Genomic DNA, 13059 nt, shown 5'->3' on the forward strand with positions numbered 1-13059 from the left:
AATATAAATGGATCTGGGTCTGGGTCCAGGTGGACCCGATCCAGACCTGCCCCATTGTCATCCCTAAATTAGCGTGCATAGTAAGACTACTAAAAATAATAGGAAGGCCAACTGGTCTCTTTTGGACCCATCCTTAACTAGCCCACTTGCAATTTGGAAAGCCATTCGTGGCGAGCGTCGGTCTATAGTTTTTCCCAACTGAACCTGCCTAAAAGCCAGGCCTTGCCCCCCAACGGGGTTTGGAATAAGAATTCTGCGTACATACCCAAGTTAGTATCATTGTACACTACTATTTATAGGGCAGGTACTTTCTAGTCAAGGCCGTCTTGAAGATTTTGGGGTCCCAGTTCTAACATGAAAATTGAGCCCCTAAATTCGTAGAAAATAAAGATGGAAGGTTACAGTTCTAAATATGGTAAGTTGAAAACCTAAAGATAAATCATTGACAAATTCATTAAGGGTGGGAAATAAGGATGATTTCTTCAAATATGAAGTAAAATTTTCAAAATAATATATTTTGGGGACTTTATAATTTTGGGGACCCTGTGCTGTTGGGCTCCTTGCACACCCTCATCTACCCCTCTATTTCTAGTTAAATGGGAATTACATGATGCTAAGATATCCAGTTTGGCATTTTCACAATTTTATTCTTACAATTTGATTAGTTATTTTTAGTTGTATTATAACTGTTTGGGCCCAATAATGTTCTTGGACCCTAGACTCATGATGGAGGTACCTAATTACTCTCCTATGCTCAAAAGGCCATATGGGCCAAAAGGTCTGGCCCGTCCCAGACCTTGCTCTAGCCTGGCAGGCGACTTTCACATATTCCAACGTCTATAAATGGGGAACAGTTTTCCACTTATCCAGGTAATAAAATTCTAGACCAACTACTACATACTAATCGCTGAACATCATAACTGATTTGAGCGTCGGAAGGGGGATCCCGAATACACCCCCGGGGTAGTCCGACTCTCGTTTTTGCAGGTCTCGCACCACTCTCCAAGTAGCTGGCCATCTCCAACGGTCATCGACCTTAACTTTGACTCATCCCACATCATACAAGAAACAATAACAATCATTTTTGAGTGGTAGTAGTTAGATAATACTATATGGTATCATATCATATTTTTGTCGTACACTTGAATGTAATTAAAGGAATGCGCACAAATCAACAACGTATATAAGGGTCTGTGACTTATATGAAATCCTATTTAGATCTCGCGCCATGGATGTACCTTAGTACTTTATATTCAAAGTTAATATAAGCGTGTTAAGTTTACTAAAAAACACATTTTCATACGATCACAGATACGCTAATGTACGACTATACTCTTGGTTTTGTCCTATTGTTTACATGTATAAACTTGCATCCTTTTTTTTTACATTCATATATTGAAAAATAGCCAATTGGTACATAAACTTACAAAATCTCTTGCAAGTGAAATTCTATACTCAAAAATAAATTCAACAGATGGTGTACTCCTGCCTTAGGACCCTTACTCTGAAGAAGGCTGTGTTTGCCTGTACAAAATGTTAGTAAGTAAAACTTGTAGTATAATCAGCTCTATGAAAGCCATTGTTATTATTTGTCCTCTTCACTTTCCTTGGCTGAGATCAGTGATCATCCAAACAATTAATTCCTTCCAAGGAAAGATTAATTCATAAAACTATCTACTTTCTCTTGATATGAAGAAGTATATACTAAGTCATCAAGATAACAAGGAAGTTTCCAAATCTTGAGTGTCTTCAACTTCTTGTGTTAACTCTTCAGACCTCTTAGCCTGGTGCTTCCAATCAGTCCTAATCAATGTGTATATCATCATGCACATACACGCGGCTTGAGCTGCCGCGAGCCCAAACCACAAACCAATAAACCCAACCTTAACCCAAAAGGCCAAGGCAACAGCAACTGGTAAGCCAACCAAATAGAAGGCAATAAAGTTAATCTTAGCTCCAATTGTAGTCCTTGCTGAACCTGTTAGAACTCCACAAGCAGCTGTTTGAGGACAATTTCCAATCTCACAAATGCCTAAAACAGGAAGTGCCACTGAAATTAATGACAAGATATCTGGCTCTGAAGTGTACATCTTCCCCCAATATGATCTCACTAGTATGGTAAACCCAAAAGCTGTTACACCCATAGTTAAGGCCAACACGAACCCAAGGACCGCCATTCTTTGTGCCTTAGCTGGCTGGCCTGCACCTAGCTGATGCCCTATACGCGTTGATAAGCCCATACTCAAAGCATGTGGGAATACATATAATAGGCCTGTTGTTTGTATGAGTATCCCCATTGCTGCTACACTAGCTTTTGGGTTTTGAAACAACCCACAAAGGAATAGCATGATTTCATACCACCACCATTCTAAACACACAGATAGTACACTCGGTATTGCTAAGCTTAGGACCGTTTTCCACCCTTGAAACGGGGAGGTAATCGTTAAACCACTCCACGGCTTATGCATCATGTTGGAGCAGAGGAGGTAGATTAGAATGCTAAGGTCCAAGTTTATGGTGTTGCACGCGGATGCTAATGCAACACCTTTTACACCTAGTTTAAGATAAATCACCAATAAATAGTTGATTGGAAGGTGTATAAATAAGCATAACATTGTAGCAATGGTTAAAGGTTTAGTGATGCATTGTGTTCTAAGGAAAGATCTTAAAGGATGTAGGTGAACTTGAGCTATAAGCTCGGGTATGGAGAATCGTAAGTAAAGCTTAGCAACATCGATTATATCTTTGTCTTGGCCGAGTAACAAGAGGATAGGCTCCATGTTAAGCCAAAGGAACGATATGAGAATCGCGATAAAGAGGAGAATACAAAGTGTTCTTTGAAATGTTTGGCTAATAACAGAGTGTTTTTTAGCTCCAAATGCTTGGCAACAAATGGGATCCATACCCATGCTCATGCCTTTAATCACTGAAAAGCCGGTTATGTTGGCAAAGCTGATTGCTAGAGCTCCTCCTGCTAGTGGTGCATCTCCTAGATGGCCTAAGAATAGCATGGAGATTACTGATTTTGAGTGAAGTAACAATGTCATTGTTGTTATTGGACATACAATCTTCCCAAGTGATCTTAGATCCTCTGCAAACTGCATCAATTTGTAGACAATCACCATGTAGCTTTGACCATATGAAGTAATAAGCTAAGTATATATGCATATAGTAGTATAAAGATTGTCTTGTAATTGTGCCTGCAATATGCAAATCAATGCAAAAATTCTTGCTAATGTTTATTTGTTCTATTACTATTTTTTCTTGTTTAGTCATTTAATTTATACACCCATATTAATCATGTATTCATGTCTATTTTGTATCAAATCTTTCACAATTATTTATACATGCAATGTGATTGTATATATAGTGAATTAGTTCCTACACATTTCTCAAAAATTTTCGAAGCCTCCGTAGTGCTCCCAAGTACATTTTATATTTGAACATTTTACATTTTGTTCATTTGATCAAATTATATATGTGACAGATGTGCCAAAAAATTGTGATTATGTGCTCTCAAAAGCACCTAAGAATTTGCAACAACGTATCAGCTACTCTATTTTAACATCCCTAATATATAAACTTCAAAAGTATGTAAACTCCAATTTATCATTCATTTTACATATCAAATTACGTGCCCTTCTTTTATATACTTGTGGTAAACACAAGACTTAGATGTAGCTATCCAAGCATATACTTTTTGGTCCTACTACGAGGATCGGAGTTTTCCACCGCCTTCGGCGAATAGAGTAATCTTCCGCGGGACTTTACATGGGTTGCAAACTTTCGCGCGAGATTAGTCCACTCGTCGGTGGAAAACTCCTCGTAGTAGGGTCAAAAAGTATATGCTTAAGTATAAGATAACATTGTTTCTAAACTCATTTTGGCCGTAATACCCGGTATGCTTTGTACGCATCTTTGTGATAGGCCTTGACCAGCATATAATTAAGTTACTTGTGATTTAAGCTAAGCAACAGTAGTAATATTTATATAATGTATGCAAATTGGTCTACATTGCAAATTAGTTAGTCATCTAGAAGACCTAACTAGGGAAGAATCAACTTCACTTAAGTGCTAGTTAATCTTGTGCAATACAACTCTTTTAAAGATGTTGCTAAGTAAAGCAAAACGTTGATGGAGAATATGTATGTGAATGCTTCTTTCCTTTGGATCTTGAGTAATTTACAATATCTTTGCTATTTGAATTTACTAGATAAATGTTCTAGTTTATTTCTTGAGGAACTGCTAATGTATCACACTGGGATTTTTTCCCGAGCGATGTCTCGGGTCAGTTATAATTATCAAATGTATTACTATTCATAAAATTTCATAATTGATACTATTTACTTTTCGTAATGTTCAGTCGAGTGAGAGATTCGAAAATGGATTTTATGACATGTTATGTTGTTCATAAAAACTTTTAAGAAATTGTAGATAATAATAACGATTTCAATGAAATTTGGGTAAGAGAAGGTTATTACTTAATAAAAAGATTAAAAATCAAAAAGTATGTCTATATGTTTTTATAATTACATATAATTATAATACTTTATTATGTTTTAGTTTTACTTTGAAACATAAAACATTGATACTATAGTGGATTAGTGGTTAAACTCTCACATTTCATTTTAAAGATCACGTGTTCGAATCTATATTGAGAATATAAACATGTGTATTAAAAGTTTGAGAAGAGTATTATATGGCACTATTTCTTTAATAGGAACGTCTTTTAATATATTTCTATAGATTAGTAAAAAAAAAAAATTTAAGCAATATGTAAGATATATAGACCACATGCATGAGATCCTATCTGCCCCCACTTTTCATTGTTTCTTGTACTCGACGACGTGAATCTTACGTGGAGATATAAAGATTAGAGATTAGCAATACTATTTAATTCTTGTATATCAGAATTTTGCTTATATTAGTCCATTTTTTCAAAAGTCAAGTGTACAAATTTACTAACATAGGAGTTTATCGATTCTTGCACATGTTTAAGGCTAATTGACATCATCATGTTTATCATCATCACTATGTTCAATATAATTCTCTCTTTCAGCATATATATATATATATATATATATATATATATATATATATATAATATATATATATATTATATATATATATATATAAAATCTCTCTTTCATTTAATTCATTCAAGAAAAAAGTCAATCTAAAAGTCAATCTAATTATCAATTATTTTATAATTTCTACTTATTGATAATTAGAGATATTAATGTTTGAAATAATACATTGACAAGCATGAAAATATGAAATGGTGCAATTATTTTTAAATCGAGGAAGTAATAAATTGTTGTAAAAATTGTTTCATTAAGGTCATCTTAGCTTGATAATTATGTTGTATAATTAGTTGTCTAACTTTGTTAAGCAATATACTTTTCATAAAGAAACCATTGTTTACGTTCTTAGTTATTGAACTCATAACTAGGAGTGTATTTTATGAGTGCGTTTTTTATACCGTCAATCGTATCATGTATATGGTACATCTAATAATATTTTTGTTTATGTATTTACTCGTTTCAAACTTTTTCAATTATGTTAATTTTGTTGTATAGAGTCTTTCAAATGAGTAATAAGTAAGATATTAATACTTTATAGTTTATACCATATTACATACTCACGATACATCCATGTACATTATTCATAAAAGTCATAATATTTTATTCCAAGTATTTTAACTATTGACCATTAACTTAGGTGATCAACGAAGATATTGTTTTTAAATTGACATCTTTGCTTTAGCAGAACTTTTAGTATTCTACCTGTCATAGATAAGCTTTTCTAAAACGTTAGTGTTAATCTAATATATTTTCAACTAATTATTATGATTACTATAATTTGAAACAGGAAAAATATAATTTTGATGCAGATACTCTTGCTAAAAAAAGGGGTGGAAAAAGAGAAATTCAAGTACATGAATTTAACGGGGGTTATTCTCTTAACATGGGTGTGGCGGCTCTATTTGGTCTTATACTGTTTTCTTTTTGTAGTTTGTTGGCTTTTTGAGGATTACTACTAATGTTTAATTTCTTAAACACAAAAAAAAGAAGTAAGGAGATAACTAGAGAATATGAAGAGTCTCATATATTCTATTTGTTCTAAAAAATCATACACATATAGTATACTAGACTTTAATTAATTTTTTTTTCCAATATGTATCCATACCTAATTTTTATAATTATAATACTTTCGTTTTGATAAACACAATTTAACTCTTATGCACTTGTGAATGCTAAACTTTGACTGCTAATATATATCTTTGACTATATTAACAAGTAAATTTTATAAAAAGTTGATATTTTGAAAAAAAAATTGTTGACATTAGTCTGACTGACAAGATGATGCATGGCTATATTTTTCTTTGTGATTAGATTGTCTCTCCAACAAGGCTGTATTTTCCAGCGATATAAGCGGGAGATGTTCCACATTGCAAGATTTGTTTGACGATCGTAGTTTTTATGAAGGAAATTTTTGTTTGATTCAACTTATGTATTTGTTTGATTCGATTGCTTATGTAGATGTCGTATGACTTTTTATTAATGAATTAATTTTACTATTCAAAAAAAAAAAATTCTTCTTTGTGATAAATCGCTAGTATGTATCAAAGAGGGGAACGTGAATAATGGAAAAGTTGAAATGTGTTGATTGAAAAGAAACAAACGAAATACTACTTAATTATAGATATTAATGATTGCATTTGTATATTAAAGCCTGTGTGAAATGTATATGAGTTGTTAATGATCGAGAAAGTAAAAAAAATTATATGATATAAGATATTATTAGCACAAAATAAGAAGAAAAACACTCTTTAAAGAATAAAAAAGAATAATGCTCTCTTTGGTCACAAATAACAGTTACAATCAGAATTGTGAGTTTGTGACATGTATTATTGAGAACAATTCTTGTGTAACTTATCATTTACTCCATAGTTAATTTTTTACTAGTATGCCATTATATATCTACTAGGTTGCTACTTTGTTTTTCTCTTTAATTATTGATCTAATAGTTCATTGAGTATTACACATTATTGAATTAAGAACTAAAGTTTGACATCCTTTTCTAGATATATTTAATGAAGAAAAGTCCAAGTTTGAACATGAACACTAACATAATAGTTCACAAACAACTCAGAACTGGTTCGGTAAAGTTTGATTCAAGCCAGATTTGTTTATTAATTAGTTTAATTTGAGCTTAAAATTAAAGTTTAGATTTTTAACAAGTCAAACTCAAACTCAATTATGTTCAACTTGTAGGATTGTCATCCCTTTAATTAAAATTACATGGTACTTCCTTATTTTTTTAAACTTCTGTATTGCTATATTTCATGTTTGTTAATGTATAACTTTCAGTATTATGATATTTGATTTTATATATATATATGTAAAATTATGAACAAGTGACATTTTGTAAAAAATGTTGAGACGAATGTAATTAACAAGATCTCCCACAATCAAATTGGTAGAAACTTACAAAAAGAAAATAAAGAAAGTATATATTTTTAGAATAGTTAATGAGAAAATTTATTTGTACCTAAGGTCGAATACTTTATGGTCCATTCTATTCAACTTATTTTAACTTATATAAAATCTTATAAGACCAGATAAAATAAGATAAGATAAGATAAGATGTTTTGTTAACTTATCTTCACTCATTTTAGAAAAAAAATAAGATAAGATAAAATAAGATTGGATAAGATAATATAAGATCAGATAAAATTTTATAAGATCAGATAAAATAAGATAAGATAAGATAAAATTTTATAAGATCTTATAAAATAAGATAAGATAAGACAAAATAAGTTGAACAGAACGTACCCTAAATATAAAGTCGAATGGTAAGATCATAAGTATGTTAGTTCCTATAGTTAGGACATAAATTTATTGAGGCAATCGAGCTAGAACTATTCTTGTCAAGCCAAGCTCCAATAAGGATATTAAGGTGTTGTTTGGTCGGAAGCTATTTTCCTTGGAAATACAAATTCCTAGGAAATACATTATGGGTGTTGTGTTTGGTTGGAGGGAAATGGGAGAAGCATAGAAAATACAAATTCCAAGGGAAATATAATTTAATTCGTTCCCATGAAACATGGGAAATCACTCACCAAACCCCCCTGGGAAATTACTCACCAAGGGGGGCTTGGTGAGTGATTTCCCATGTTTCATGGGAAATTCTATCTCCATTGGAATTTGTATTTTCTATGCTTCTATCATTTGCCTCCAATCAACACAACACCCATAATATATTTCCTAGAAATATGTATTTGCAAGGAAAATAGCTTCCAACCAAACAATACCTAACAAGGAAAAGAATTTCCCATAAAATGTAAATTAGCATGGGAAATTACTTCCCATGTAAACCAAATTAAACGAGGCCTAAGTTGGAGGGGAGTAAGAGTTTAAATGCAAACTAGTTTAAATTAATTTAAACAAAGCTAGGTCATTTTAGAATTCGATTGCATTTCCTCAACTCGTGGCAACCCCAACAAAAAAAAATTGAAAAAATATCAGTGAAGGATTAAATAATATATTGGTGGTTATAGTTGTTCCCCAATATTTTATGTTGACTTGCTAGATAATATGTTCTCATCATACACCAATTTTTTAATACATTATTCACATAATTATTTTTTCAAGAATGAATTGTAAAGAACAAAATCCTAGGTGAATTTTGCAGGCAACCATTCATCTTTTAGGGGGTAATTAAAATCCTAAAAATAGATGGGAGCATGCCATGATATATTTTAATAGTCTTATATGCAAGTAATATATGCAAAAGAATATAAAATTCTGTATAAAATTATAGTATGTTACAGTTTTTGGATAATAGAAGAGGAAGAACCGATAGTTTGTTTAGGATGTTTTGTATTTTTAAAAAAATTTAAAACTATAAAGTTATATGTAACAATTAATTATGGAGACTGAGCTACGCCATTAAATTAGGTTTTTATTATTAAAGTTCATAATGTTCGTTTTGAAAGTTAATATTTCCACGTAAAGTAGTCAGTTTGTTTGTAATTTTATGTCTTTATTATACTTCCTCCGATTTGAGATAAATAAAACACTTTTCTATTATATGAACTTTATGAGAGAAAACCTTTCATATATTTTGGAACAAAAAAAGTATATTTATTTTAATACAATCCAGATATTTTTCTTCACGGGATCGAATTTGATATATCCGTCCTCTTTTCTTATAAAATAGAGATCTAATTACGCATTGTATTAAAGAAAAATAACTCAAGCTCACTAGTACCACGTCTCCACCCACACATACATACTCATGCACTCACTTGGTCAAATAAGAAAAGTACGAAAATACCCATGAATAATAATACTTGTATGACAAATCTTATTTCAGTTACTAAAGCAAGACCCACTATTATATTCCAGCTCCTACACCTAGAATGAGGACACTGATTAAAGAGGCAAAATCTGATGATATTTAAGGAAAAAGAGCACAGTAATAATGTTAAAAATTTAGAGAATCAGTTCCATAATTTTGACACCAAAAAAATCAAACAGAAAAAGTTATTAAAGGTACGATTATTTTTTTGCTAAGTAGGTTACCCTTTTTTTGGTCTCAAATCAATTAATTCTACAAATGAAAATATTCTTAGTCTAAAAATGAAGGAATATATGAGGACTACTCCACTCTTTTAAGACACTGACCCATCTCTTTGTCTACTAAATTTGGTACTTAAAATCATTTTTATTAGTAAAGGGAAACAACATAGCTGTCTCCTACTGAGCAGGAGCGTTTAGCCTAGCTAAAAGTTCAATATCAACAAAGATAGCAACTCTAATAATAATACAAGTCATAACTTTTTTCTTTTTTTGTAACATATAACTTTTCCATTAATGAAATTTCAAAGTTTTTTTTACAAATATAGAAAAGAAACATCAAGTGTGAGAACTGAAAAGACAAAAAAAAATCGAGAAATGGTAAAAGAAATTCAACCAGAAAGAAAAACTATGGACGGTTTTTAATACAGGGTAATAAGTACTTCAGCGTTTTTTACAATAATTCTGCACTAGATCGAGACGTAGTATGTGTAAACTAGTACTTCACCGTTTTTAATACAGGGTAATAACTAATAAGTACTAGTTTATACATACTACGTCTCTAGTGCAGAATTATAACCATTAATATATTTCAACTTTTATTATGTATATATATCAAATAAATGACGAATAATATAACAATATCTCGTATTATAATGTTTTAGTATACTTTGTATATATATTAGTGATAATTAGTTGTCAAAGTTTTCAAACTTTGACTATATAAAGGCAAAATGTAACTATATTAAAAAGGTCATTTTAAATTTCATTTATGGAATTGTGGATTTTTTTTTTTCCAACTTCAATGAGAATAAGCAAAATAAACATGTAAAATTTTTAAACAAAGTCTTCAATTTGATTCATATGTATGCATCAGAATTATCAATATATTGCTACATTAAGCTAAAACAGTGAAATTCAACACATTTTTCTAAGAACATTGCCAAAACTTTATTATTCCTAATAAAATTGACTAATTGCAGACATAAAAAGTTCATAAAAGAAGAAAGAATCATGAAGATTAATTACCTCATTTATTGGGATTCTATGAAGGATGCCATGAAAAAGTCTTTCATTATTGTTGTTAGTATTACTACTAAGATTGATACATTCTTCTTTTTCATGTAGAGCACTTTGGATCAACTGATCACTATCAATAATAATCGTTCCAGATTCATTTGCTGGGCACATAGCTTTGCGTGATTAATACTACTAGACCTTATTGTTGTTGTTGTTGTCGTCGTCGTCGTCGTCGTTGTCGTCGTTTAAGGTTGATAATGGAGAACCTTTCTGTAGAAAATTACACAAAAAACAGGGGGAAATAAGAGAAGAAGAACACCCAACACTATAGAGTTATGGTATTCAGCCAATTTGACAATATGCCAAAAAAACATAATTACATGGTTACATAAAAGATTCATGTATGTATGTGTATTATTTTTTGAAGTCAAAGTAATGACATAAATGAGAGATTTTGTTTCCAAGATAGTATTATATGGTAGTATGTTAGTAAGAAAATTAAAATCAAACCTTACTAAATACTACCTTTGTATGTTATGAGCTGAAAAAAAGGTGGTATAAAATATAAATGTTGTAAACTTGTTGAAGTTTTGCTATGTTTTTCAGCTCATTAAGAGATATAGCAGAGATTTATGGAGATAGAATGAGAGAAGTTGGTAACTTTGGTAAGAGAAAGATATAGGGGAAAGCTGTCTTTTTATACTACCTGCATTGAAGTTGTATGAAAAATGTTTAGGGGACAAACAGTTGAAGTGCTACTAGAATGTGTTGCGGCTAACAAGAGGTTTTGGAGATCTATATATAAATATTATATATATAGGATGCTTTTATATAAAGTTATTTTCTGGACTCAAAATATTGAAAAGGAAAATAAAGTTATTGAATTCCTTTTTCTATTTGTTAAGGTTCCACTCTTTGTATTTTTATAATGTCATTGCTCAAAATCTATCTGAGGTAGGTTTTGATAGCGATAAGGGGTGTTAATTGAGTTGAGCAGTTTGTGAGTAATTTGAACCCGACTCGGTTAGAATTCGGTTAGCGTTTGACTCGAGTTGGATGTTCTCGAGTTCAAACTCAACTCGATACATTAACGAGTCGAGTTGATCCAGCCTTTAAATATGATCGACTCGATAAGCTCGTGAATTGCACGATAAAATTTTAATCATTATTATACATGTTACAATATTTCAAATGTCAAATATTTTTAGGGTAAAATGTTCAACTCATCGATTATGTATAAGTTATTTGAAATGACTATCAATATTAAGAACTTTATATTAAATAGGTAATAAAATAATAAATAGAGGAAACTTTATTGCGAATAATTTTTAACCAAATATGTGCTCCGAGCAACTCGAACTCGACTCAAAACCTTGACAAGAAGAGTCAAGCTAGATACTTTTAAGCTCGATGAGCAATAGTTCGACTCGAACTCGACTCGATTTCTTAATTAGTCGAGTCGAGCACATGTCAGCTCATGATCGACTCGCTCGATATCCCAAGATAGCGATAAACCTATAAAACTGATATTATGTACCCAATTTATTCAATTCAAACTGACTTATCCAATCTATGATTAAATTATGCTTGAAACTATTGAGTTTTAGTTCTGATCCAAATTGAAAATGACTCAACTGCGATTCGAGCACACCAAAACCCAAGCAAACCTAGACGAATAAGTTGAAACACGCCTGAAATATGAATCGAACTAAAGCCCTATCCAATCACCTCATTTGTCACCTCTAGATATTATCGTCTTCATAAATTTTTAATAAAAACTCTTTGTATGAGTGATAAATTCATTGATTATGTCAAGAAATCGTACCCAATTAAAATACATGTATTACAACCGCATATTTTAACTATTAAGCGAAATGTTTAGGGGACAAACAGTTAAAGTGCTACTAGAATGTGTTGCGGCTAACAAGAGGTTTTGGAGATCTATATATAAAATATTATATATGATGCTTTTATATAAAGTTATTTTCTGAACACAAAATAGTGAAAAAAAAAGTTATTGAATTCCTTTTTCTATTTGTTAAGGTCGTTCCGTTCTCTGTATTTTATAATATCATTGCTCAAAATCTATCTGAGGTAGGTTTTAATAGCGATAAGGGTGCTAATTGAGTTGAGCAGTCCGTGAGTAATTTGAACTCGACTCGTTTAAAACTCGATTATAGTTCGACTCGAGCTGGATCTTCTCGAGCTTAAACTCAACTCGATACAATAACAAGTTGAGTTGAGCTAGCCTAAACTTGATCGACTCAGTAAGCTCGTGAGTTGCTCGATAAATTTAATCATTATATATATTACAATATTCCAAATGTCAACTATTTTTAAGATAAAATATTAAACTCATTGATTATGTATGAGGGTTTTTGTTCTCCCCAACTTATTTTCAGTTCAGTTCAGCTCCAATCAATTCAGTTCAGCTTCATTCTTTTATAACCATTTT

The 13059-nt window shown here is 31.3% G+C and overlaps 1 protein-coding gene across 1 annotated transcript; it reads right to left on the minus strand.

The window, feature by feature from the left end:
- Nucleotides 1-1252: 1252 nt before the first annotated feature.
- On the minus strand, nucleotides 1253-11361 carry LOC104898179 (protein DETOXIFICATION 53). The gene is made up of 3 exons (XM_010685219.4): nucleotides 11130-11361; nucleotides 10614-10874; nucleotides 1253-3098 (listed from the first exon to the last, which is right to left on the minus strand). The coding sequence occupies exons 2-3, from the start codon at nucleotides 10773-10775 to the stop codon at nucleotides 1713-1715; spliced, it is 1548 nt and encodes a 515-aa protein (XP_010683521.2). The 5' UTR covers nucleotides 10776-10874; nucleotides 11130-11361; the 3' UTR covers nucleotides 1253-1712.
- Between the last annotated feature and the right edge of the window lie 1698 nt (nucleotides 11362-13059).

The sequence above is a fragment of the Beta vulgaris genome, chromosome 7, assembly GCF_026745355.1.
Source record: "Beta vulgaris subsp. vulgaris cultivar EL10 chromosome 7, EL10.2, whole genome shotgun sequence".
In the NCBI taxonomy this organism is placed as follows: Eukaryota; Viridiplantae; Streptophyta; class Magnoliopsida; order Caryophyllales; family Amaranthaceae; genus Beta; species Beta vulgaris.